The sequence below is a fragment of the Pyrus communis genome, chromosome 6 (genome assembly GCF_963583255.1).
Source record: "Pyrus communis chromosome 6, drPyrComm1.1, whole genome shotgun sequence".
Taxonomy (NCBI): Eukaryota; Viridiplantae; Streptophyta; class Magnoliopsida; order Rosales; family Rosaceae; genus Pyrus; species Pyrus communis.
The window spans coordinates 28744868-28772171 of record NC_084808.1 but is presented as its reverse complement, the minus strand read 5'-3'; the positions used below and the strand labels follow the sequence as shown (position 1 = coordinate 28772171).

The following is a 27304-nucleotide window of genomic DNA, read 5'->3' as shown; positions in this document are numbered from 1 at the left end:
AAAGCACATAACTGGTGTTTCTTGCAGAAAGCACTTTCAAGTGCTTTTGGAATTAAAAAATAATTTCACCAAAAAATATTTTCAGTCATTTTAAAAATAGTTCCAAACAAGCCTATATTACAATGTTCTAGTACATCAAGCACATTGCTTTGTGTTGTCCTAATGTTCGCCTTGTGAACAAAAAACAAAAATTTGAACTCTCTTCTTGGAAGATTTGGATGGTATGAATTTAGTGATCGAATTAACTATGTATGGAAACAAGTTTTTTTAATTAGTCTTGACTTTTTTCTTATCTAGCTTCTAGCAATTAGAAAAATGTACGCTAATAGTGATTAGTGAGTCTATTTTAACCTTCACTTAAGTTCCGTGTCCTCATTAGTTTTGTTGTGGTGGTGTTTGGGGTGACGTACTTTTACTTGGTGGAAGTGTCTGATGCTTGTATCCCTGCTCACTGCCTTGGTCTTGGTTGGTCTTTCTTGTCCCTATTTGGCTTCTTTGCCCTGGAATGTGAATTCCTAGTTTTCAAAAAAAAAAAAAGTGCACCAAACAAATGGTTGAATAAATCGACATTAAATACAAAATAATAGAAAAAAAAGTAGCTGAATGAATGGGACATGGTTAGTTAATAACTTAATTATACGTGGATCTTGATGCATTTTATAACTAGTTTATGACGGTGTAATAAATGAGAAAATTTTTATTGTGTAGAAAACACAGTTTTGTACATTAAATGTAATAAAATGATTAATTAAAAATTTATTGTACACTTGATGTATTAGTCGTGTTTTCGACACACTAAAAAATCTCTTGCAATCAATAGAAACTTCTTATATTTTGAGCATGGCCATGTGAATTTTCATGTTGAAAAAATAACCTATCAATGGTCTAATTTAAATTTTTAGCAATGTTAATATATTTTATTGAATATTTTACAAATATATATATATATATATATATATATATATATATTAGAGAATAATAATTGCCCTTGCTACTCAGTAAGATTCTCAATCTTGCATGTGAGCTGTTGGGGAAAGAAAATTTAAAACTAAATCGATTTTCGCGTCTTTATAATATAATTAAACTCATCTTTGATCGACTTAAGTGTGTGAATTAGTTGGTGTTTCATACACAACATACAATTAAATCGCTAGGTGGTCTTGTAGTTGGCAACTAATTTTAGGCCCGTATTTCATACGACATGTTTTGAATTTGATTTCTGGCGCTGATGCACAATGATAACTAGAGAAAAATTGAAATGACTCTATAAATCTTTAACCTTCGAAATAGTAGAATGTTGTGGCAGAACCATCATCTGGTTTCTTTTTCTTTAAAACAAAACACGCCATACAATTCTCCCATCCAAACTAGTAATTAACTATCATATATAATATCCACTTGTGGATATGGTCGTTAGGAAAGTTCCCATGTGACCTTATCACCTGCGATGCAACATGAGGGGGCAAAGTTATTAGAGTTAAACTTTCGTGGTTTTATATACATTCAATATTGACATGCCCCATCGTTTAATTAAGGGATCGAGGATCCTCTTTGGATCCTCTTTACGAGGATTTCGGGAATCCTTCAATCACGTATGTTCATTGTACATCATGCAGTAAAAGATCATTGTAATTTTTTTTATTTAAATTTGAATATAAATAGTATCAGACGAAAACTGACCGTACGATGTACGATAAACGGATATGATTGGAGGATCTTCGGGATTCTCACAAAGAGGATATGTTGAGGATCCTCATTCTAATTAAGGCCCTCACCTAATAAAATTTTGGTATTATCCAAATCCCAACCGTCTTAATCTTCAGACTACATTTTGAGCATTATTATGCTAAAGCCAAATAGCATACACAAGAGTTATGACTCATTTGGAAGTATTTTTAAAATGATTGAAAATACTTTGGATGAAACACTAAAAATATTTGAAGTGTTTCCTATAAGAATCAACAGTTATAAGTACTTCAATTGCTATTCTAGGATTCTTGCATTTTTATTAAGAATTGATTCCAAAAGCGCACTTATCAAAGCACTTTCAGTTATTCTAAAAACACTTTTAAACGAGTTATAAGACCAAAAAATTAGAGAAATTATGTTCCCATCCCTATTTTTTCAACTCCATTTATTAAAACCATATTTCTGTTTAATTTTTTTTTATTATGGTCCCTTGGTTTTAATAAACGTCATATATTATTTCAATAATAAAATATTTTACATGTCAAGACAATTAAATTTTATTTCTAAATATATTCGTTTGGTGTTAGAAACATTACATTTGATATATATTATTTTTTTTGTATCATATATTTTTATTTTGTACCCATTTTAATTTGCAACCTTTTTTTTTTTTTTTTTTAAATTTGTTTGGGCCCAAAATGACAATTTGGGCCGAGAGTAACAATATAGGATGAGACTCTCGGCCCAATGGTCTTCTGGGGGTATCATGGGCCGGCTAGGCGCTAAAAGTTGTCTAGTCGGTTTTGGCCGAGTCCTTTTGCGAGAATGATTGATTTGGATAAAGGCGAATGTTGAATCCTGATACCACAAAGGGTCTTAAAGCTGAAGGCGTTGAGAGTCAAGGAATGAATTTGGTTCATTATAAAGCTTAGTTCATAAACCCATTGGAACTAGGACTAGTTAGTTCAGAAACCCATTGGAATTAGGACTAGCCGAATCATAATCAGATTGGGATAAGAAGTTCCAGTATGAGTACGTCTCTAGTTCGGCCACGAGTAGGTTCACTGCTATAAGTAGAGGAGGAAGTGCATCATTGAAAAACCTCTCCAATTCAACACACAAACTACCCTACGCAAACTCTTGCTATATGCAAAATCTCTCAACAGCCTTGAGATTTTTATTTTCTTTTTCCTGCCAACACATCTTCAGTTTGGATAAACAATATTGGAGCCGTATAATTAACCGATCAAGGAGCACATTTAGTTTGGATAAACAACACTGCTTCTCGACTAATTGATTACTTATCTAAGTCTCGGTCGATGAGGATTTTCGAGTCCTTGTTGGTCAAGGTCATCTCATCAGCATTCTCGGCGAAGTGAGGTGTTACAGGTTATTGGGCTCGGCACATTAAACGCCAAGTTGTTTTATGATTGGATATTCACAAGTATCTTTTAGAGTTCGGCATTTCGACGGCCGAACCACATTTACAATCAAGATGTACATCTCTTTTGAGTACTTGTGTCTATATAGTTTGGTATCAGTTCGGCGTGTTTATACTCTTACGAATATAATCACTGTAACCGAGCTCGGTGCCAACTATCCATGAACGTCACAAGACCGGTAGCCTTATCTTTAGGCTCTAAAACCCGAAGGTTGAGACGTGTTCCTTTCTTGGCCGCAGTCACAAGATCAAGAAATCAGAAGCGCACCCAACACGGCATCAATACATTTTACTCCACGGCCAAGCTCGGCCGACGAGTTGGCACGCTCCGCACACAACCGAATGACGTAGTTAGCTTATTGATTACTCGGCCTGCATGCCACGTAGGCTTGGTAGTTTTTAGGGTCAACAAAATTGTACCAATTTTCTTTTCAATTTTAGTTTGTACCGATATATTAATTTCTTTTTGTGTCCATTTTTTCAAACTTTTGTTTGTACTCATTTTTTTTAACCTTTTATTTGTACCAATAATATATTAATAATGTACCCATTTGTCTTTAAAAATGTACCACTTTGTTTTATGTAAAATGTACCAATTTTTGTTTTTGTAAGTACCTTTTTTTTTTATGTACAATGTACCTATTTTTTAATGTAACACCTACTTATTTTAATCTAAAATGTACCCATTGTTTTTTTTTATTTTTTTTATATATATATATATATATAATGTACCGATTTTTTCATATAAAACGTACCACATTTTGTATGAAATGTACCAACTTTTTGAATGTAAAATGTACCGTCTAAAAATTACCAATTTTTTGTACATAAAATGTCATTAATATAAGTAATGACAAAACATGAGTTTATTTAAATGTAATTTATCTTAATGACAAATCATGTCATTAGGATAAATTATTATTTTTTTAAATAAGTATAATTTATTTTTTAATATTTTCAATCCCACAAATTATGAATTTTATTTAAAATCTCATTAATATAAATAACTACAAATATCATATTTTAATTCAAATTATAATAACCTACATAGAAATACACTATTGTTTTAATATCAAGGATGTCAATCAAAATCTAAAAACCAACAAGATTTCAATCAAATAACGTTAATAAATAAGGACCGTATCCAAAGTCACAAAAAAAAAAAAAAACAAAATAATAATAATAATAATAAAAACCCTAAGATAACTTTAGCCTCCACCCCAAGTGCCCCATCCTCTCTCTCTCTCTCTCTCTCTCTCTCTCTCTCTATATATATATATATATATATATATATGTATGTATGTATGTAGTCATTCTATGTATGCTTTATGTGAGGCTTAAATTTATGTATTTGAAGACTAAATAATAGAAGGGGACGAAATAGGGACCATATAATTCTCTGGGAGTGGGCGGATATGCAACTATTTTTCCACTGCATGTGAGTCCGACCAGTTCAAACCTATAACTCGTTCATCTCTCTTGGAAGGCGACCTGTTTTGGATTTTAATTATGGATATATACTTTTCTATTTATAAGATTAATTTGTCATGTCTTTTTCGTCTTGGGCCGTTTATTCTTTTTGTTTTATTCGACGCGATGATGACAATTGAATATTTAAATTAAATGAGCTTTAACGAAAAATTTTAGGTACTGTTCAGTTTAACGAAAAGTCACATTTTTATACTAAAAAGTCAATCATGATATTATTTACTTTACCCTTTATTTTGTCATTATCTTTAAAACTCAAAGTTTTCAAACTATTTTCATTAGTTTTCATTTAAATTAAATGCATATTAGATCACTCATAATTGAATATCGAACTCGTTGTATATGAAACCTCTTAGTTATTGTTACATTCCCGTCCGGGGCGGATCACTTTCCAAACCCGCTCCACCACCGTAGCACGATATTGTCCGCTTTGGGCCCCGACCACGTCCTCACGGTTTTGTTTATGGGAACTCAGACGAGAACTTCCCAATGGGTCACCCATCCTGGGAATGCTCTCTCGCGCGCTACTCGCTTAACTTCAGAGTTCTGATGGAACCCGAAACCAGTGAGCTCCCAAAAGGCATCGTGCTAGGTAGGGATGAGAATATACACTTAAGGATCACCCCCTAGGCAATGTGGGATGTCACAATCCACCCCCCTTAGGGGCCCGACGTTCTCGTCGGCACACAAGCGGCCAGGGTTAGGCTCTGATACCAAATTGTCACATCCCCGCCTGGGGCGGATCACTTCCCAGGCCTGCTCCACCACCGTAGCACGATATTGTCCTCTTTGAGCCCCGACCACACCCTCACGGTTTTATTTCTGGGAACTCACACGAGAACTTCCCAATGGGTCACCTATCCTGGGAGTGCTCTCGCGCGCTACTCGCTTAACTTCGGAGTTCCGATGGAACTGAGCAACTTCCCAGTGGGTCACCAATCATGGGATTGCTCTAGCCCCCTTACTCGCTTAACTTTGAAGTTCCGATAGAACCCGAAGCCAATGAGCTCCCAAAAGGCCTCGTGCAAGGTAGGGATGGGAATATACATTTAAGGATCACCCCCTGAACGATGTGGGATGTCACAGTTATAATGGAGATGTATATTATTAGATCGTAATACCAGCGGCGATTCAAATACCACCAAAAAATTAAAATTTTACCATAAAACTAATTAACAATACGAAAAGTATTCAAATTATTTATAAGCACATACCAAAAAAAAAATTTCTACAAAATCTCTTCTTTTTTCGTCGTGACATTCATTGTACGGCGTGCATTGTGTCGTAATCAAAGTGGAATAAAAGCAGCAAAATGTGTGTGATTACTGTGATATCCATTATCAATTTTTACTATTTCTCTACAGCTCAACCTACTCCCATTCCCTGCAATTTCCACCACTTTTTAGATACGTACTTTGCATGTGCACACTATTCTACCAGATACGCAGAACATAGCGGGAGCAATAACATAATTGTTGCTTATTTTCTTCACTTGCATTGGATTTTTCAAAGAATTCGTCTTTTTTTTAATCGACTTGTGAATTAGACTTGTATATTTTGACTACGAAAGAAACTAAAACGAAACATGTTTCTCTTATATCTAAAGAAGTATGAAGCAAACTGATTTCAGGTAAGTTTTCTTCCTTTTTTTAGCTAAAATGATCTTTAAGATTGACATTACTCCTCATTTGGTCCTTAAGATTTAAAATCAATAAAAGTGGTCCATAAGATTGTCCATCGTCAATCGTTTTGGTCATTCCGTGAAAATCTCTGTTAAATTTAGGGTATTTTTTTCAAATCAACCAATTCACTTGACTAGTGGTTTCTTCAATGTAACAGAGAGTTTTCATAGAAAAAATGATTGACAATGTACAATCTTAGTATCACTTCAATCAATTTTAAATCTCAATAACCATTCAAAAGAGTTAATGACAATTTTAAAGACCATTTTAACTAAAAATCTATTTTCTTCGCAACTCTTTTTATGCCAAATCAATCAAATAGATATATTATTATTATTATTATTATTTTGTCAATGATAGATATGTTAGATTAGGAAACCAACGAAATTTAAACTTATGCTGTGGTGTAAAGGCAACAATCTTCTCTGCCACCGTAATAAAAGATCACTTGCATCAAATAGATATATTGATAAAGGAAAAAATAAAGTAATGAGCTAGATAAGCATACTCGTCACTAGAGATGGATGCACGTGCCTAATAAAAAATGCAAAAACCTTGAATAACTTAGAAGGGGAAAAAATAAAAAAAGTAAGAAGTAATCGGCATGACCATGATTCGTCGACGTGAGGATGTTCGAGAAGAGAAGAGATCATCTTCGGATCTCTTTCACTAAAATCATCAGATTAACTGAGTCGAATATTTGAAATTTCATCAAACAACAAAAAATTATTATAACTTTTAAGAAATTAAAACAAGTGGGTTGTTGAATCAAATTTTAATAAAATCTCTTCTCGTTCTAAACCGTCAACTTCCAGCCACCCAGTGAATTCTCGCCGCGTGGACTCCAACTAATAACAAGAGAAAGGCTAGTTGTTGGGAAACGACATGGAAACTCTCAAACAGATGCGTCTTATAAGGCGATGTGAATGTCGTACGCACCCACGACACTATTTTGGACTCTCTTTCATTTTCTATATTTCGAGACAGTTTTTCAGCGGGACAATGCTCGTACGCACCCGCGACACAAGAATTATTATTTTTCAATGAATAACTGTCACATAATATTATTATTTTGCTCAAATTCTAAAATGTATAATTATTTTTTAAATATAAGTTAAAAATGAGATATATCAATTATATCGTCTATTCATGCTATGTAACACGTAAAAAGATACCGTATTCACATCTACATAAAAAAAATTCCCGAAACACGAAAAAGTTTTTTTAACGTTCATATGGATACATTACAGGAAATACATTCTAACGATCATATGATAAACTAGAGGAGATACATAGAAGACCTACCCAATATAGTAATATATTAGTATGGAGAGAGGGAGAGAGAGGCGTGTTTTGTTATTTTGAAACGGTGCCCTTCAAAACCATTTTTCTATATATAGCGATTAGCGAGTGATGTGTTTTGCCAGCCCTTCCTTTTTCTCTCTGCCTCAAAACCTGAACTTACATTGCACAATTGCATTTCTGTCTTAACCTCCAATAAGTATATAACTCGATCAACTTTTTTGGAATTGGGATATAATAACACAACAAATCCTAGCCAATTTATATTTCCAAACAACCCCTTTACCCCTTTGTTTCTAGGCTTTTTCTGCATTCAATTAGTTTGGTTGATCAGAATTGCAAGCCTTGATTTGAAAATGATGACTTGTTTAGTTTCTCGGACGGGAAGGGAATTGCAGAGGTACAACATGGGCCGCCGGCAAGTCGTAGGGTGAAGCTCTTTTCCTTCTTGTTTTTGTTGTTGTTGAGCTTTTGTTGACATGGTTTTGTTATGTTGAAAAAGTAGTGGTTGGCTGCTTCCATTCATGTTCCTTTTCTTTCATGGCAGAGAGAAAAAATTCTTACGTATACCTGGTTGTACATCTCATGTACATGAGAATCTCTCGTCACCATGGGATGGACTCATAGATCCATGTCGAACAAATCCATATGTGTTGTCCCCATTTAAGTTCCATTTGGGTTATGATTTTTTTATTGTTCCGACTATTGACTTCCCTTATTTTAGATTTTTGTAAAGGTAATCATGATTAATAGTTTGTTTAATTTGCTTAATATTCAATGTTGCAGATGCATACCTTATAGATACAAAGATGGCAGTGATGGTGTCGTTAGCAACGAATTGGAAGTTCTTGTGATCACTTCACAGAAAGGCAATGCATTTATGTTCCCTAAGGTATAAATTATATAATTTCCTTTCATTTCTAATTTTATTTCTTGAGGTATCGGATTGCTTTCTACCCTCTATATATCCATCAAATTCAACTATATATTTGTTTATTACTTAGGGGGGTTGGGAACTTGATGAATCCGTAGAAGAAGCTGCTTCAAGAGAGTCACTAGAAGAAGCAGGTGTTTTAGGCAATGTTGAGGTTGGTATCTTCCTTTTTCTTCCTTCCCATTTCGCTTTTGATTGAGGAGCTAAAGAGGGCAGGCGAGAGTCGAATTATTGTCGTTGATGTTGGGATTAATGTTCTACCGTGCAATTAAGTTCCATTTTGGCAAAAATTTTGTCCTAATTTTATGTTGTAATATACGATGGCAGTGTCAATTGGGCAAATGGTGTTTCATGAGCAAAAGCCAAGAGACATATTATGAAGGGTACATGTTTCCCTTATTTGTCAAGGAGCAACTAGATCTTTGGCCTGAGAAGAATGTACGACAAAGAATATGGGTATGATTGTGGATGCAAATTACAATTTGATCTATATGCAGACATTTTTATTTTTTTTATTTTTATTTTTGTATTATTAGACAATGATTCTTCGATTTAAACAATAAATCTTATGTGATCCAAATATTTTATATAGATGACTGCAGCGAAGGCGAGAGAGGCATGCCAACATTGGTGGATGAAGGAAGCGTTGGACATTTTGGTCGAACGGCTGACCTCGGAACAAAAACAAGGGGAGGAGAATGTACTGGCTTGTTCTCTCAATTAATTAACAAATCAAGAATCCCTCGCATTGTACATAGAAATTGCTTTGAAGAAGTTTCCGTCCAGCCAGAAAATTGGACTGTTCTAGGGGAAACTTCCAAAACAGACCAAAGTGTAAAAAGGGAATTAGTTTTTTAGTTTTTATTTATCATAATTTATTTTTAGTGTTTAATTGTCGCCCGTCTCTAAGTTGCTATTCTCCATCTTCTGATGAGAGAGAGAAAGTTGATGTGTTGAAAAATAAGGACCAGAGAAGAAAATTTGCAGGATATATGTACATGTACATGCATATATGTGAATTAATAGTTTTATGAATTCAATGCATTCAATTCAGTAGTGTTCGTTTTACAACATGTACTTAATTTTGCGATATTTTACCAACTAATTTAAAGTTTGACAAAATATTACCTACTACAGAGACCGTTAGGATTGCCATAGTTAAAAAAAATTACGTGAAAGAAATTTTATGTGGCAATCCTAACTACGGTAGGTACGTATGTGGTACTTTAGTACAGCAGTTGCCATGAAATTGCTTAATTTTGGTAAAAGTTTGAGTAGGCTTTGGTATGTAATACAAATATCTCAGCTTCGTATCCAATCAAGGATTCGGAATTTAATTAGTAGATATATATAACTGCTTCCTAAACCAAATAGATTATGTCTTTCTGCTTAATTAATTCCTAAAACATTATATTAAGGAAACCCTAACTACACCAATTCTATATATTTGGCACAATTGTTTTCGTCAATTTCCTTCTTACAATTCAAAGATTACACCAAAAGAAAAATAATTATGGATTGCAATAGTAACACCATGTGGTGGTATGCCGAAAATTCTCTCGTGTCAGAGAATGAGCAGCTTGAACCATTCTTTGGTCAATCTCATCATCCTCCTCCTCCTCCTCAAGAGGTCAACAATTTGCCCAAGAGTCAATCAACTCTGGATTTAGAGAATGTGTTGGCAGAATTGTCACCACATGATAATCAGATAAGTGCTGCTCCTACAACTAATGTTCATGTGGAAAACCCTAATTTTGACGAGAAAGTTTTGCGGAAACAACTAGAACTCGCCTGCGCCGCTGCCCCAATGCGTTTATCAACGGTTTGTACATCATTCTTCTTCCATCAAAATTTCAATGCTCAGAACGTAGTTATCTGTGTAGGACACTGATATCGTTGATATGAATAACATGTCAGTTCCTTTATTTGTTTAGTTATTTATTTTTTGACCTAGCGTACTCATATTCATCATCTTACGTACACCAACCATCACCGCTAAATTAACCCTAAAGTCAGTATAATGAATTATTGACATGTAAAGACTTTATTAATACAATATCGATAATTCGTCCTTAATCGCAAAAAACAAACGATCTTATCCAATAAATGGCTGCTCCTTTGATTGATAAACTTTTCTGAATGCAGGCTTGTTTGGTGAAAAGTCATCGAGATTTTCCTCGGCAATCTAGAAGTTCACCCTTGACAACACATGCTGACGACAGTGACGACGACGTAGAAATCATTGAGAATACGGATCATGTTGTTAAGGTCAAAAACCTTCAATGGTCTACGGGTTCAGTCCAACTAAACAGTACCAGTACTGGTTTTCATTCAACAACCAGTTTATGACCTTTCGTATGCACCAGAACAAAGAAACAGCCATGGACAATATAGTTCTATCCAATCCGACAGTGTTGGTGGTTTTCCTTTCATTCACAACCCAGTTTGTATCAATCCAAACTGTCGCGGACAATGCAACAACTTTTCCATTTGAACTGCGACATTTGCAGCAACAAAGTTTCTATGGTGCTCTGTGCTCCGAACTTTTTAACCGTCAGATCTTGATTTTTTTATCATTAAACAAATATCTAACAGTTAAAATACCTGAAATAGACCCTAGAAAATCCCAATTGTAGAAAACCATTAACCAAAGAACACAGACTTTTATAGAATGAACAAAATTTCATTGTTTTACATTTTCTAGCACAGTTTTAATATTCTTATGTTAATTTTCTGGACCATACTTTGGATTGTAGTTTATTTGAGTTTTTAGTTCGTTGTTTGTAGATTGATTTCGTTTTTATCATTTGTTATCCAATGACTTCAATCGATTAAGTGTTCAACTTTAAATTAGTTAGTGAGAGGTCTCAAATCTTAAATTTGACTCGCATACTAAATACCAAATTATAGCTGATATATTATGTCACTTAGTCCAAAATTTGCTCAAATATCAGTGTGCATAAAAATTAAGACAAAAAACAAAAAAACTACATGGACAAAACTGAAAATTAACAGTCCGCAAGGATGATAGTGAAATTATAAAAAAAAAAAATTACAAGGACGTTGATGCAAATTATCCTAAAAGAAATGGGAATTTTGAAAAATAACCAATTTTAGAGGCACGAATTGAATTGTAGCCAAAATTTCTAATTTCTTATAATTCTAACCAAAAACTCATGTAAAAAGTCTTAATTACCCTTTAGTAATACTAATCTTCTCCGTCTCCTCTTCTCCTCTCCTTTCACACAAGCTTGAGCTGCTACAGTTGGTGCAATAGTCGGGCAGCAAGCACTGGTCCTAGCAAATCTCAATTCAAATTGAATGTAGAATGCAAAGTTCAATACTTGTGCTCACTTTAATCCCACTACAATCAAATTTCTCAAATTTCATTTATCCTAAAAGAAAAACATTTTAAAACCAGGGAAAACAAGAAGGCTTCTTATGACTTGACTTTTGCCCCCCATTTTCTCAGCAGTCACACACCTTATAAGTGCAAAACCAACAAACTGAACAAAAAATAATAACATATTCTTGTAGGTTAAAGGTGGGTTTGGAAGACCATACCTTGTAAAGTACAAGAAACACCCACAGATAAAACTATTCGGGAAAGTATCAATGATTTACCATTGTTTTTGGGTTGAGAATTGAGATTTTTGCCAAAACAAAGGAAATTGATGCCAAAAATGTTTCATCATTGCTGTTGTTGTTGGGTTTGTGAAAATTGTCAAACAAAAACTAGAAGAGAAGCAACAATAAAAAAATTCAAGATTTGGTTCTTCTCTCTTGAACACGAGGTGCCAAAACTCATGTTCTTCAGGTTCGCTGCGGGACTTGGTCCCAAAGGATGAGAAAGGGGTTGCAGGCTAGGACCGGCGCTTCTTGTGAAAAAAATGACAGGGAAAGATGAGACGGTGACGATTAGTATTATAATTAAGATTTTTTACTTAAGTGTTTTATTTTTTGTTAGAATGATATTATTATTTGATATATCGGATGAAGTAAAATATTGTACAAAATGTCAGATTGCCATATAAACTATCAATTATCTTTTAATGTTTAAAATTTGACATTTCTTTTAGAAATACTCTAAGAATTAGAAGATTAGGCTAAAATTCAATTCGTGCCTTTGAAATTGGCTATTTTTCAAAAGTTCTCAAAAGCAATTCATCACCATCTTTATACGCCTTTCTGTTGCGCAATGTAAACCCTGAATCAGGGTTCATAACTTCAAACAAATGTAACGGTTACCCCGTCCTTTTCCGCCAAAACCAGAAAACCCTAAACCAAATATTTGTCAAATGTACAAGCTTCTCAAAGCCGGCCATGGTTCTCTCTATCCTCTCCTCAGAACCCACCTCAAAGCACCAAAATTTTTAGCCCCTATTTCCCAATTTCACAGCCTCAGAGAAACCCTAGCTCCCAATGCAAAGCTCGACTTCATAGTCAACGAAGTTATAGAGATTCAATCGTCGAGAGACTCAAAACCCACAAACATAATCACCCAATTGGCGCCGGACGTTGGTGAACCCCCCGAGCAGGGCGGCCCGGCCAGTGGGGAATGTTGTGCGGTTCAGATTTCGCATCCGTGGCGGGAGTGGGTGGAGCTGATGGAGTGCTTGTTGAAAAGAGGATACTTTGATGGCGACGAGAACCCTTTTCGGAACGGTGAAGTGGGTCCGAAGGAATCGAACCGTATTCGAACCGCTTGTCTGAATTTTGCTCGGGACCGGTCTAGTCTTTTGAGGTAATGGTGATGTTTTGGTATGAAGGGATGAATTTTGAAAGTCTTATTCTTTTCAAGTTTGAGGTTGTGAATTTAATTATTTTGGATTGAAAAACGATTTACATTGAGTACAAAGCTTGTGATGAAATGTTTTCCTGTCTGCGTATTTTGGGGCTTGTTGGGACTGTTCATGCAGAAAGCACTTATGCTCATAAGCACCCAAGTGCTTCCTGGAAAAGGTGCTTACTGCTTATCCAGAAAGTGCTTTTACGACCCAGAAACGTTTTTTGAGTTTTTGTGATGCAACCTGTTTGATATTGAAACTTTGTGGGATGCGAGGCACGGCATGTTTAGATTTGGCAGCGGAATTTGTAGGTGGAGTTCGTAATGACTCAGATCGTTTTGGCTCGCCATTACTATTAACTTTTAAGCTTGCAGTTTTCATTTCAAGTGTGTGCATGATAAGGATGAATGGATGATTGTCTTGTTTTTGAAGGCGAGATGTTATTTACTGACTTGGATTTGAAATATGATATTTGTATTCTACACCTTTGTTCATTACCCTTTGTTGCCAGAATGTTGTCAAGGACAGATATCCGGATCATTGCCCGATGTGGATGCCCGAGCCTCGATAGGAAAGTCGTCAACTCAGGAAAGCGTCTCAGGGCTTATGTGGGTGTTGATGAAGGAGATGTATGTGCTTAGTTTCTGAGTATTTTCCTCTTATTTGAATGAGCCTATATTTTCAGTCTTCTTTTGATTTAATAGGAAGAAAGCTTGAGATATAACTAGGAATTGTCATATCTAATAAGAACAGGCATTTTAGTAGGTTTGCAGCTCCTGCAATTTGAGAGGAGACTGTGAGAGAGCGTACGTGAAGGCACGGGAAGATGAAGGTGGGCGCACAGTGGATGTCATGCGTTTCTTGTTAACGTATGGGCTTGATCCCACTACTGGTACAGTGGAGAACAAGCCATGTCTAAACAAAATGGTCAAAGAATCAGTGAGACGGCTACTGAAACAGATGGTAGAGGACAGCACTCAGAACATCGACTCCAATCCCCCAAAGAGTACAAGTACAACCATAAAGAGGGTTGCTTCGGTGTCGGACCATTCAATTCCACAAGAAAAGAGCCAAATAAATGTTCCAATGAAGCCAGGCGACTGGCTTTGCCCCAAGTAATTTGGCAGCTTGATCACGTAATTGTTTACGATTATTGAATCTTGATTGGTTGTTTAATCCTTATTAATATTTCTTTTGGCAGATGCAACTTCCTAAACTTTGCTAGAAATATCAAGTGCCTACGTTGCGATGATTTTTCCCAAGAAAGACTGACACGTCTAAGAGAGGATCAAGATCATCTTCCGTTGAAGAAGGGGGACTGGATATGTGACAAGTAATGGCTGCTAAGATCTTAACTTGTAATTCCTTTTCTTGTTGAGATTAAGACATTTAGTTTCCTTTACAGATGCAATTTCTTAAATTTTGCAAAGAACGGTAGATGCTTACAATGCAAAGAGAAGCCTCCAAAGCGGCAGATAAATCCCGGGGAGTGGGAGTGCGACTCGTGAGTTTCTCTACCGAATGCAATTGGCATTCATTCGTTTTTGTTTTGGAAATCAATGCTTCACTTTGAAGTGGTTCCATATATCTAAATTCTAATTGTCCTGTATATGATTAGAGATTTGTTTTTGTGCAGGTGCAATTATATCAACTTTAAGAGAAACATGGTGTGCTTAAAATGCGATCATAAAAGGCCTAAGGCAGTACATTCTTCAGAGGCTTCTGCTGAACCTGTACACGACAACGGAAGCTACCCTAGGACTAAGAGTTTGAGTTCTCCTCACACTACTGAGACGAGTCAATATGGACGAAGTCGAACTAGAGGTGCGGATAAGTGGAGATTTGTAAACGAAGAAGAAGACGACTGCGATCGCTCGAACTCATGGAATGAGGCTTCCGGGTTGGTAGATTTTCCCATCGCAGGAGGTAGGACCGAGTTGTCTCAGAATCCGAAAAAAAGGGACTTGTGGAAGTTGAAGATGTTAGAGAGGAGCAAAGGCGCCTTGATGAATAAGGCAAACAATAACGAATCCAGTGTCAATATTCCAAAACGATTGGAGCTTTCTGATTCCACCGACGATGAAGAAATGTCAGAGTGGTTTGGGGATGGGAAACTGGAAACACCAAGGCACCCATCAGTAGGTCAGAAATAGTTTGGGTTAGATTAGAAAGCACATCATTTCGATTTGTAAGCTTTAGTCATTAACGCATGTTCTAAAAAGCTTAGTGATGAATAATAATAAATAAATCAGGGTGTCGGTAGGCGGCTACAGTCCTTCCCTCTGCTTGAGGGTGCTTCTCACCATTTTGTGTGAGAGATTTCCCGATTGTGCTTCTGTTTGGTGTCGTCGATCCTAGCGGCGACTGGGATCGGTGGGTGGTCTTTTGTTTTTGTTTTTTCTTTCTTCTCCTCTTCCATCTGCTGATGGTTCTTCCAATATTCCCCTCTGGCCTTTCCAATTCCTCAATCCCCGTGGATATCCTTTTTCACGGTCCTTCCTTGCTTCGCTTGTCAGCCATGTTTTCTGCTGAGTTTGTGTGTAGAGTTCTGGTGTTTATTCGGCTCGGGTGTTTCCTACACCACCACGTTCTCCTTGTTGTCTGCCGTTTCTAGCGTTGTTCCTCAGGAATTTCCTGGAGCTTCTTTCTGATGATTGGCTTCTCTCTCGCCAACTATCTCTTGTTGATGGTTGTGCGCAAGTGGCGTCTGTGGAGGTGATGATCAGCGGTGGACGGAGAATCGGATAGCTAGCTGATTCTTGGATCGGCGGGGGAGAGCACAATGGATGGTTCTTGGACGTTCTATTGTGTGTGGACTTCTTGTTGGGCTTATTTTCTGTGTTTTCTTTGTTTTTAGGCCCGCTCCTTGTTTGTTTATAGGAATAAAGTGGGTCTTTCTTTGTTGTGTAAATGTGTGTTTTAATAAAAGTTTCTCGTTGGCGATCCTTTTTTGATCCCACTTTAACAAAAAAAAAAGAAAAAAAAAGAAAAGCTTGGTGATGACATTGAAGTTGAAGAACCTTTGCATGAACTCTGCAAGAGTAAACTGACGGGTAAATGCCGGCTTCTCCGGCAAGACCAGCTCCGGCAATGGGCCATATGTGTCCTCTCTATTGCTTGGACTGAAAAACACTGCAACTGACACCCGTGGTTCATGGTATGGGTTTGCCAACACCCGATGATGAACAGATTTGTACTCACCGTTGGAAATAATCTCAAGAATTGAACTGTTAATAAAAGTTTAAAGGTGGTTGACTAAAATAAAAATTCAGAGATAAATCAACTGCGGATTATAAATTCCGAAAAAAATACTTCGATATGTAAAATGAGAATGTAAAAATCGCTTTCGCGTTTTTTTTTCTTGTGTTGGTCGCCTACATTTTGCGAGAATCTGGGCCTCTTACTTTGTTCACTGCTTAGTTACATGTGGCCTTGCTGTCTTTGGTCCCTTGGGCTTGGTTTTGTTATCCCAGGTTCTTGTCGTTTACTAAAACTATCCAACCAATTAAAAAAGAGAAAGTGTAGGATACGATTTCCATGCACTGTCCGCCAATGATCCCTATTCCCTACCGCCAGATCTACGGTCCGATTTCTACTTACTCTCCCGGTATGTACGGAATAATGGAAATCCCACTGTGGTGATTGATGAACGTGTGAAATGCGCAGGTGCAGAAGAATAACAATACACCCTCAGTTCAAGGAATACTCGACTCGGTCCCTCCTCCTCCTCTATTCTTCTTCCTGCTTTTTATCCTTTTTTTCTCCTCCATGCGCGACTTTGCCCTCGGCGAACCGTAGTTGGACTTCCTGCAGCCTTGGATCCACCATCAAAACCTCTCTGCTACTCTCTCTCTCTCTCTCTCTCTCTCTCTCTCTCTCTCTCTCCATCTCACCTAAATCCGGACTCTGCAAAACTCAACCCCCAGAAATGGGATCCGAAGGATCAAGCGTTGTCGGTGAGCTTTCCAAAAACCCTAGATTTTTCAGTGTTCTAGCTCATTTTACATTCGTCCAAGCTTATCCAGATTAATTGTTGTATTTTGATTGTGTTCCTGAATCGGAGTTTTGTTTTTGTTTGAGCTTAATTGCATTTTTGTTTGTTTGTTTGTTTGTTAACCTGGTAAAATGGATTAATTTGAATTTAATTTGTTATAAATTTGGTTGCTTTGTCCTGAATTATAGGGTAAGTTGTAAGCTTGATTGGTTTTTTTGGGTTATGAACCACGTGCGAATCGATGTTGGTATGAAATCAATGTTAGATTTGTTAGCCTAAAGTGTCCTCCAAGGATCGAATCATTCGAATCTAATTTGACAAGGAATGATGAAGTTTGTATCGGTTGTGGAAATGTAACGATAATGTATACGGTTGAGCCTTTGAGGTTCATCTTTAACCCCTCACTAATCACTAGAGTACCGACGCCCTGTTATGTGAATGCCAGTGATTTTGGATAATCTTTCCTCTTGGCCGAAAATTGTGATTTAAATTGTTCCCGAATTCGTTGTTATGAGAAATAAGATATAGATTAACAGAACCAGATATTCTTGAGACAATTAGTAGCGTGATTAGATATAGATTCAGAAGTCATGTTGTGCCTTGGTCACCCGTTTCTTTTTTCTCCCTTATTTCTGTTTTATTCTAAAGTGTTGTCTTCCGTAAATGGTTTTCCTGAATAATGTACTTCCTTGCAATGAAAATGCAAGAACCTGCATTCTCTCCCATAAACAGGGCTGCCCATTATTCTGCCGTCTTTAGAAGAACCCAGTATGTCAGTTCCTCCACAACCCTCCAGCCGAACATATACTCATAGTTGAATCTTACCTCAGGTCAGATTCACCAGCGCCAAAACAAATGCCTCATAAATTTTTAGAATCCTTCTCTTACAGGGGACGCAATGTAATTTCTAATATGAGAGATAGGATTATTCATCTTTATCGTTAACATTAAGTAAGGCACTCTAAAAAGGGTATCTGATTGGGTATCCAGATATTACAATTTACTTCTCAAACTTTTCAAGCTAGCATGAGTTTTTACATCTCTTCTGGAAAGGAGCACTCTGAGGACCAAGATCATTTTGAAATACCATTACTTTTGGACAGGCGACAGTGGCCATGTTTTTCCTAACACAAGGGTGGTTCCGCTTTTCTATAACCATTTCTCAGATGGGTTCTCCATAGAGAGTGCAAGTGAGAATTAGAACTGAAATTGTAGTGTTTTATCGTACTATTGCAAACACTTCTCATCTCTCCTTTGCTTGGAAATTATAACTACTATTTTTAGCTAATGTTCTATTTCTTTCCTGAAAAGAATTTATAGAACCTCTGCTATTATTAAGAACCCGATAAAAGTATTTCTGTCAGGAGTTTCATTAGAAAAATATAAGGGACTACAAACGGAGAGTAACTGGAGTATTCCCCTTTTTTGTATTAGATAGCCTATGCTCTTGTATGAATTGGTATTTGTTGAACTAGCTTCTAATTTTGTCATGAATTTGATGAGATTTGTGACTGAAGCTGCCTTTGGTTTTCTTTGTTACACCGAGTAGATATGTTAATCCTTTTTGTTAAACACTTGTCTTATTCCAGTTCTTTTGTGATTATTTGTTACAGTATGACATTTGTTATGATCACATGATGCAAGAGTTGTAATCATGTGTCTTGGTTTTTTTTTTTTTTTTTTTTTGTGTAGTTCCCAGGAATTTCAGATTACTGGAAGAGCTTGAGAGGGGTGAAAAGGGAATTGGGGATGGCACTGTTAGCTATGGAATGGATGATGCTGATGATGTTTATATGCAGTCATGGACAGGGACAATTATCGGGCCCCCAAATGTAGGTTCCTTATTCTCATTAGTTTCCTTTTTTGGGTAAATTGCTGCTCGTACATGCACTTCGAAAATAGAAAAAAAAAAAGAAACAAATCATGGCAAGCTGCATTGAAACAACATCGTTCTTTGAATAAAGAAACTTAATGTCTTGCTGATCTTGCTTCTTGCTAGACTGTGCACGAAGGGCGCATTTACCAATTGAAACTGTTCTGTGGAAAGGATTATCCAGATAATCCGCCAACTGTTAGGTTCCAAACACGGATAAACATGACCTGTGTCAATCATGATTCTGGAGTGGTAGGTGATTCTTACCCTCAAGTATGTTCCTTTGTTATAGTTGAAACAAGCTGATGGGTGGCCAAATTACCAGGTTGAACCCAGTCTTTTCCCCATGCTTGCCAATTGGCAAAGGGAATATACGATGGAGGACATATTGACACAATTGAAGAAAGAGATGATGTCACCACAGAACCGAAAGCTAGCTCAGCCACCCGAAGGTCTGTTAGTTTCGGCTGTTTCTTGCTGAACATGCTTTACCTTTTTATGTATTTAAGTTTTATTAACGGGACTGCATTGCTTCTGTTTTCCTTCTGTTCATATCATCTAGAGAAATGGAGAGTTAATATTTGAATATGTATTTTCAGGGAATGAAGAGGGAAGGGTCGATCAAAAGGGGCTTGTGGTGAAATGTTGCATTATCTAAAGGTCAGACTTGAATGAATATACGATACTTTATATAGTATATACTTTGAATGATACTTGTTAAGCAGCGTCAATGTGCTAATCATGTCTAATGTAATTAAGGATTGCTCCATCCGTAACGATGAGCTGTAATCTCTGTTCTGCTATCACATATGCCTTTGGTGGAAAGACATAAATGTGATGTTTTCCTACAGATATAATAGGGGACATTACACACACGTTGTTTGTACTTTGAGCACGAACCACCTTATTTTATAGTAGCTGAATACAAGTCCTTGATAAGGAGAGATATCATCGTGTTGTGTTCCGATGATTTGTACATAAGTCCATTGCATACTGAATATTTACCTTGTGGTTTTGGAATGTGACAGCATTGTGTTATTTGCAGAATTGGACGGACCGCTCTTTAGGTTTATGAGGATGTTATATTTGGCTGGCTGTTTCGTAGATTTTCGATCGCGAAAACACTTGAAACCGCTCCAAATACCGAGTTGTTTAAGCGGGTAAATGATATGTAATTATATGAATCAATGGATTGCGAAGTACCAATTCTTCAATACCTTTTGTTTTCCATCTCATGTCTGAAGCCCTGTAGTTTGAATTCGAATTCTAATCAAGACAATGATGTTTGTTATGGATGAGGATCAATATTTACAGAAGTCGTCATCGCAGCGAAGGGTAGGCTAGAACCCGCAAATCCCGGGAGGATTTAAAGGTCGAAAAATGATTAACTTACAATTAAACATAATCTTTGTTCGCCTGAACGTTTCGATTGCTGCCCTATTATATTAGTATATGTAGTGTTACGCATAGGTTTTAAGGATATATATAGATTGTATAGGTGTGCTCAGAATTCCAGCAAAGCAAACGTTTTCTTCTGTTCTACGCGTTACATACTGGAAAAAGACGGTTTCAATATATTTCTTTTGAGGTTTAAAGAACTGCTCGGTATACCAACATTTGTTCCCTCTTCCTTTAAATATCCTAAAAAATATGTTTCTATTTTGCTTAACCGTATAAGTTAAGGGAAATCTTGAAATAAAAAATAAGGAGATAAACAGTGATCAAATTTGTTTGACTGGAGACTCGTTATGGAAGCAGCCGACGTACTCAATTACGTGTTGTAATGTAAGTTAAACCACGGATAATCAGATGATTGGTTTGTGACACCGCCACTTCTTAATTAATGGGTGTTGTGTGTATGAACTCGTTTAGGAAATCTGTGGAAGGCCAGAATCACTTCTACAGTCACAAGAATGTGCTTTTCTACAAAGTTGTTTGAAATTGCTTTTCTCCAATTTCACGTGCATTATTGAGAATGTGATTCTCCATAAAATCGGCTGTCAACTAAAAGTCATTGACCTGATTTGGTACTGAAGTAATTCTGAAAAAAGCTGGTATCAAAAAAAGCTGGGAGATGTTTTTGTGTTTGGTAAACATTCAGCTTCAGCTTTTTTTCACAGTTTGGGGTGAAAAAAAGCCAAAAACAAGAAGTTGCAAAACCCAGCTTTGAAAAATCGGCTTTTTTTTCACATTTGTTTTACATAAAAGTTTACCAAACACTATAATACTGTTTTTTTTTTCAAAAGCACTTTTACAAAAAAGTTTACCAAACACTCTGCTACTTTATTTCACAGTCGCTTATTCTCACAGCACAGCAAAATCAGTTTTTTTTTAAAGCATAGCAATATCAAACCAGCCCAATGTCTATGTCGACAACCTGGTTGTTATGGTCATCTATGTCATTATTTACGGCCTTCTAGAACAAGTATATGTGTCTGCACACACGATATTCCTGGATTCTTTTAGTAGTGTTTGCTTACTATGTCATTTTTTATGTTTACTTTACCATGAAAACAGATTAAAGTAAAGTTTCATGTCCCAAAACAGTATAGGGAAGTGCTATTCACACATATTTTAATTTTTCATACCCTTCTCTCAATTTTCAATCATCGAATCGAATAAATAAATAAAAATCAATAATAAAAAATTAACAGGATGCTTGCGAGGTAAATTTTTTTTCTTCATTGCGAGATCAAATTAAGTATGTAAATAAGACTTTCCAACAATATATTACTTTATCTTAGCTGTCAAGCAAGAAGCAACCAAAAAGGAGAATCACCAACTCCTCCATTTATGGAGACATTGTGGATGGAAAAGACTTAGAAAGAGGGTAAAAAGTTGCACCCGATAATAATATATCATTAGCAAATTAGCAGATTGAATAAAATAGAAATGAAGACAAACATGGATTTAGTTGAATTAGTTAGAGCACTGTACTACGTGTAGTGATATTTCCCTTCACTTGAATGTGAGAGATTTTAAATTTGATTTTCACCTAAGGCGAATTTGAACCATATCATTACTAGCCAATTGTAAAGCTTAGCTCATTCTCCCACTATTTTGGTATAGAATCTACATATACTATTATTTGTTCAAAAAAAAAAAAAGGTTAGGCTATAGTTTTTTTTATGGGAATGTTCGACTGTGGTATAAATAAATTTAGTATAAGATATCCTATTGCAAAGGACAAGAAGAGTGAAAAACAGTAGGTAGGTTTTGATGCAAATGGAGAAGCTTCAGTCATTTGGATATTTGTGGTTTTGAACTTGTTGGGAGGGAAGCTTCTGATTTCTGCAAGAGGAAAGAGAAGAAACAAAAAACACAATGAAAGATGCAAAGGGCGCAGCTTCAGTCATTGGGACGTTTGTTTTGAACTTGTTGGGAGGGAAGGGAAGCTTCTGCCTTCTGAAAGAAGAAAGAGAAGAAAGAGAAGAAATAGAAAACACAGTGAAAGGTAGTGGGCTCGAATCGATGGCCATCTTTTCCGCATGACTGCTGCGTGTCATGTGCGTGTGGCTAACATTGAAGGAGGAGCGTTCACACCTGGTGAGCTCAGAGCTGATACGAGCTGAGAGCTGAGAGCTGAGAGCTGAGACAATTCGGAAGTGACGTGAAAGCTAACAGCAGCATCGTTTATCTGTTATCTGTTTCTGTAAAGCAAAAGCAAGAAAGCACTTCACCAATCACGCTCTTTGCCTTTCCTTGTTTGCTGTATTCCGTTTTGTTTAATTATTTATTTAATTCTGTACATCAAAGTATATTATTCGTGTGTTAGTTTAATGTCTTTGGTTTCAGCAGCATCGTTTTAAGGTAGGGTTGCGTACGTACGTTAAATATGCAGCTAATAATTATTATATATGCTTTACGTAATTAAAAACGCACTATAACATGTAATTATAAGATAATAATGCATGTTGAGTATACACAATTGGATGTGTGTTCAATGCTCATCCATCGGATTTCTATCTAAAATTAACAACGAAACTTCTTTCTTCTTCTTTTTTTTTTTTTTTCAATTCAGAGACAAATAAATTCGAATTTTGAATGTCTTAAAAATATTAAGAAGAGCAATACCTATAAATCTCATTAGTTAGAATATCTTTGTCAATAAAAGAAAAATGAAAATAACATGAAGCGTTTCAAAAAGGCATGCTATAAGAACAATAATTAAGATATCATAGCGAAAAATCTTACAGGATTCTCCGAAATAGATAGCTTGATGAGAGAACAAAATATAAAAAAAACAAAAAAAAAAAAGAGATAAAGAAAATAAAAGTTTGAAAAATTGTTGAAGTGCCGTTGGGAAGATGCCCTCCTCCTGTTAGAAAGCAGAGAGTCTAAGAGAAGGACATATTTCCCACCGCTTCCCTATGTCTATGACTCTGCTGTCAAAAGAATAGTAAAGAAATATTCCTAAACCAAATTTAGTGAGACGTGTGTGGTAATTGATTTTTTTATATAAAATTAATTTTTTATAGTATTTTACAAAAAAAAAAAAAAAATTTAAAAAGAATAATCTTATACATAAAATTTTGTAAACTAAAGAATATCAAAAAAACAATTCGTTCATCTGTATTTTATTTTGCAGTAAACTTGCTAATTGATCGTCAACGTGGAGGGCCAGCGTGGGGACGTGCCATTTAGGACGTTATTGCACCGCTAAGCGTCCACAACACAATAGTTTCCAATAATTGTAGAATATCTATCACCAGCCTTTCCAGATATTTAAATTAAATTTTTTACTTCTTTTGGCTTTTTAGCCTTTATAAATAAATTAGTTTGTGTGTTTGAAAACCAGACATTTCAGGTAAGAAAACCCCCACAACTCTCTAAAGTTGCTCCGCTCGTTATTAGGTTGGATTTGTCGATCGGTTCTTTTCTTAACTCTCCTTCACTGCCATTCCACTTAATTCATCAGATTTACCTTCTTCTCCCCTCTCAAGCTTTCAATCCTTCTGAAAAATATGGGTTCCTCTTCTCTGTCAGAAAACAATAAGCAGCAAGGTATGCAGTTCCTCTTTATTTCTCTCTCTCTCTCTCCAGGTTTTCATGAACTTTCCGGCCGTTTTGCTTAGAGTTAAATAAGGGGTTTATATATGTTTTGAAGTGAATTATATGTTAATTAATATCGGCATAAATTGTGATGCATGCAGAGAATAACGGTGGGAAATTCGTACCCAACGAACAGGACGTTCTGCAGAGACATGTAGCCTTCTTTGACAGGAACCACGATGGCATTGTTTATCCTTGGGAAACTTTTCAAGGTTTTTATTAATTATTTGTTGCCTTTCTCCTTCTTTAAAACCGGTTAATTAATAGTGATAATCTCTGTGATTACAGGTTTTCGTGCGATCGGGTGTGGCATTTTGTTGTCCACAGCCAGTGCCTTTCTCATCAACGCGGCCCTCAGTCAAAAGACTCGCCAGGTATCTCTCTCACTCTCATACTCCGCTCACCAGGGTTATCATTCGCTTATGCATCGGAAGTTATGAGTTCGATTCACTCTTCTCTTGTATTTAAAAAATAAAAAAAAAAAAAAAAAAAAAAATAAAACTCTTAAGCATCGGAACTCCCGAGATTGACTCACTTCGTAAAAAAACTTTTTATAAGGAAAATTTTACAAGGACAAATCTTTAGACTGTGTTGCCGGCGGCAAAGAGTAAAATTTCATTCCCAGATTAGAATATTTGTTTTCTGAGCCACCAACTTTTTCTTTGCCAATATTATATGACCAACTCCTTAGGACATGTGTCAAACACTAACGTCCACATGTTTATAGATAGAGGCAAAATCCAATCGCACTAAAGCAACTTAGCTTAACCTTTACCAGAAAATCCGGACTAAACTGTTGTAATCTTGTTTGTTAAAACAATATATTATTACTTTAAAGGTTCATTTGAAAATGCTTTCAAACGAATTCTATACTTTTTCCTATAAATTAGAATAATTCATATTAGAAAAAATTCTTGTTTGTTTACAAAATTGTAAAATTATTGTACGTCGCAACTTTTTAAAAAATCTTTGTTTTACACTATTATTATTGAATATTTGGTTGAATGTGCGTTGTTATAAGAATATTGTGACGCATTAACCAAACAAAGAAGAAAGAACATGCGTAATAGGGGGAATAAATTCTGTCTATTTCGACACGTTTGCTGCTATTACGTTGAGTAGAAGTGACGTGGCTTCTGCTTCTGTGTTTGGTGCAGGGAAAGTTTCCTTCTCTACTTTTCCCAATTGAAGTTAAAAACATCCATAAAGCCAAACATGGCAGTGACTCTGGTGTCTATGATACAGAAGGAAGGTATAATTATTAATTAATTAATTGATATCAATTTTCTGTGTAAAATAATTTTCTATTACATATAGTCTGTTGGATGTCGTATTAAAGAGCTTTAATTGTTATTGCTTGCAGAACATGAACAACTAAATTATTTAAACCAACCAATAATTTTGATTACAAGTAGCAATCTTATGATTAAATGTTCATCTGTTTTATGTTTATGAATGACTAAAAGATCTCCAAATTAAATAAGTTTTTGCACATATAATCAAGATAATGATAAAAAAAATGAACGATTTCGATTATAATGTTTGAACGGTAAAAGTTCGTTAATCGTAGACGGGAGCACAAGTCCTCTCCATAGGACACACAAGCATTAGCCTTTTTTAACTACTCTTATTCTTACTTTTTCTCACCTCTGTCCAATCACCTTCCTTTTGACATTTGGACAATGTTTTCAGCTCTTTTGTTTTTAATTTTTTTTCTCCAATTACAATTTTTCAGGTTTGTTCCGTTAAAATTTGAAGAAATCTTTGCAAAGCATGCCCATACGCATCCACATTCGTTGACATCAGATGAACTGATGGGCATGCTAAAGGCTAATAGGGTTCCCAAGGATTATGCAGGATGGTAAGTTTATCATACATATTTCATGTCCTGCTGAAATATAAAAGAGAAAACATAACTAAATTAACGATGGAATATGAAATGCAGGGTTGCTGCCTATACAGAATGGAAGATCTTATACGTGCTCTGCAAGGACAAGAATGGTTTGCTGCACAAAGATACCGTTAGAGCTGTTTACGACGGAACCTTGTTCGAACGCATGGAGAAGGAAAAATCCGGCGGAGACAAAAAGAAAGAGTAATTAGTTCTAATTATTCAACCATACTGGATTCATTAATATGTTCCTAAGCATTTTAACGAGTTAATAATTACTGGCTACATGTAAATGAACCTTGTGAAGCAAGCAAGACGAATTATATATTTGGGAGTTTTCATTTTTTTAATTTTTTCTTGATGCAGTGTTGTCTGAAAAAAGTTTGGCAGATTGTATAGGCTGCTGTTGTCCATTTGGCCCTGCCCGGTGGATGATCGAAAGTATGCCGGTGTTTATATTGTGCGCTGTGTGTTGATATTGTTTTAGAGGTCGTGGAAGTTGTTTGTTAGTTCATCCATTCATGTGTGTAAATAAGTTATAAGTTGATTCGTTTATTTATTTTTCGATTTCCATACCAACCACACAATTTCCTCTACGGCTTGAGTTGTTTGTTGCATAGACATCACGTGTTTTGAATGTCGACGACTGCGGAAGACCTCGCAACTAGTTGTTCCCGTGGGGGAGATCTGTAGTGTTTGATATTTGTATTGATACAGTGAAATAGTATATTACACATGAATGATTCGATTGCTGTACTCCGTTTAATCATCTATATTTGCATGGCAGTGGCTTGCGTTAGACGTCGCATGTTTAATTATGTGTTTAATTGAGGGGGAATTGAGCGCGCATGAATGTTGAAGGCGGAGTAATTCAAGATTTTTACATGCAGTTAAATATTATAGTCTGCAGCTATGCACGTGGGTTAAACATAACCGTTGGTGTCTTGGTACATCAACGGTTAAAATCAACCCACCTATGCTGTTTGTGTTTCAAATATTCCTTAATTTATTCAAACAAACGTTACTCAACCAAGGACCACAAGAGAACTTTCTGCAGTTACTGACATCTTAATACAGAAAGCCTGATCCATGCCAATTCCGTTGGCTCACGGATGACACAAAATATGGGTTGTGAAACGTAGGTCTAACGGTCTCTTGGGCCTTATAAAAT

The 27304-nt window shown here is 36.0% G+C and overlaps 3 protein-coding genes across 3 annotated transcripts; all 3 read left to right on the top strand.

Moving 5' to 3' along the window:
* Nucleotides 1-7755: 7755 nt before the first annotated feature.
* On the top strand, nucleotides 7756-9500 carry LOC137735908 (nudix hydrolase 17, mitochondrial-like). The gene is made up of 5 exons (XM_068475260.1): nucleotides 7756-8032; nucleotides 8389-8494; nucleotides 8607-8690; nucleotides 8864-8992; nucleotides 9129-9500. The coding sequence occupies exons 1-5, from the start codon at nucleotides 7959-7961 to the stop codon at nucleotides 9258-9260; spliced, it is 525 nt and encodes a 174-aa protein (XP_068331361.1). The 5' UTR covers nucleotides 7756-7958; the 3' UTR covers nucleotides 9261-9500.
* Nucleotides 9501-12713: 3213 nt separating this feature from the next.
* On the top strand, nucleotides 12714-20481 carry LOC137736396 (uncharacterized). Its single transcript, XM_068475672.1, has 13 exons — nucleotides 12714-13280; nucleotides 13835-13952; nucleotides 14089-14438; nucleotides 14525-14656; nucleotides 14729-14827; nucleotides 14960-15465; nucleotides 15642-15696; nucleotides 16990-17279; nucleotides 19010-19149; nucleotides 19317-19442; nucleotides 19516-19642; nucleotides 19790-19850; nucleotides 20236-20481. The coding sequence occupies exons 1-12, from the start codon at nucleotides 12835-12837 to the stop codon at nucleotides 19846-19848; spliced, it is 2448 nt and encodes an 815-aa protein (XP_068331773.1). The 5' UTR covers nucleotides 12714-12834; the 3' UTR covers nucleotides 19849-19850; nucleotides 20236-20481.
* A 3519-nt stretch (nucleotides 20482-24000) lies between these two features.
* On the top strand, nucleotides 24001-26937 carry LOC137737938 (probable peroxygenase 4). Its single transcript, XM_068477526.1, has 7 exons — nucleotides 24001-24194; nucleotides 24344-24454; nucleotides 24531-24616; nucleotides 25400-25494; nucleotides 25978-26103; nucleotides 26188-26337; nucleotides 26500-26937. Exons 1-7 carry the CDS (start codon nucleotides 24155-24157, stop codon nucleotides 26507-26509), a joined length of 618 nt encoding a protein of 205 aa, XP_068333627.1. The 5' UTR covers nucleotides 24001-24154; the 3' UTR covers nucleotides 26510-26937.
* Nucleotides 26938-27304: the final 367 nt, after the last annotated feature.

What these genes read in the sequence shown, in the direction of transcription:
- LOC137736396 (XM_068475672.1), top strand. Translation starts at nt 12,835, where the DNA reads ATGTACAAGCTTCTCAAAGCCGGCCATGGTTCTCTCTATCCTCTCCTC. An exon ending in ACCAAGGCACCCATCAGTAG is followed by an intron (nt 15,466 to 15,641) that starts GTCAGAAATAGT and finishes TTTGTGTGAGAG; the next exon opens with ATTTCCCGATTGTGCTTCTG. An exon ending in CAATTATCGGGCCCCCAAAT is followed by an intron (nt 19,150 to 19,316) that starts GTAGGTTCCTTA and finishes GCTTCTTGCTAG; the next exon opens with ACTGTGCACGAAGGGCGCAT.
- LOC137737938 (XM_068477526.1), top strand. Translation starts at nt 24,155, where the DNA reads ATGGGTTCCTCTTCTCTGTCAGAAAACAATAAGCAGCAAG. An exon ending in AGAAAACAATAAGCAGCAAG is followed by an intron (nt 24,195 to 24,343) that starts GTATGCAGTTCC and finishes TGATGCATGCAG; the next exon opens with AGAATAACGGTGGGAAATTC. An exon ending in GTCTATGATACAGAAGGAAG is followed by an intron (nt 25,495 to 25,977) that starts GTATAATTATTA and finishes ACAATTTTTCAG; the next exon opens with GTTTGTTCCGTTAAAATTTG.
- LOC137735908 (XM_068475260.1), top strand. Translation starts at nt 7,959, where the DNA reads ATGATGACTTGTTTAGTTTCTCGGACGGGAAGGGAATTGCAGAGGTAC. An exon ending in GGCCGCCGGCAAGTCGTAGG is followed by an intron (nt 8,033 to 8,388) that starts GTGAAGCTCTTT and finishes TCAATGTTGCAG; the next exon opens with ATGCATACCTTATAGATACA. An exon ending in ATGCATTTATGTTCCCTAAG is followed by an intron (nt 8,495 to 8,606) that starts GTATAAATTATA and finishes TTTATTACTTAG; the next exon opens with GGGGGTTGGGAACTTGATGA.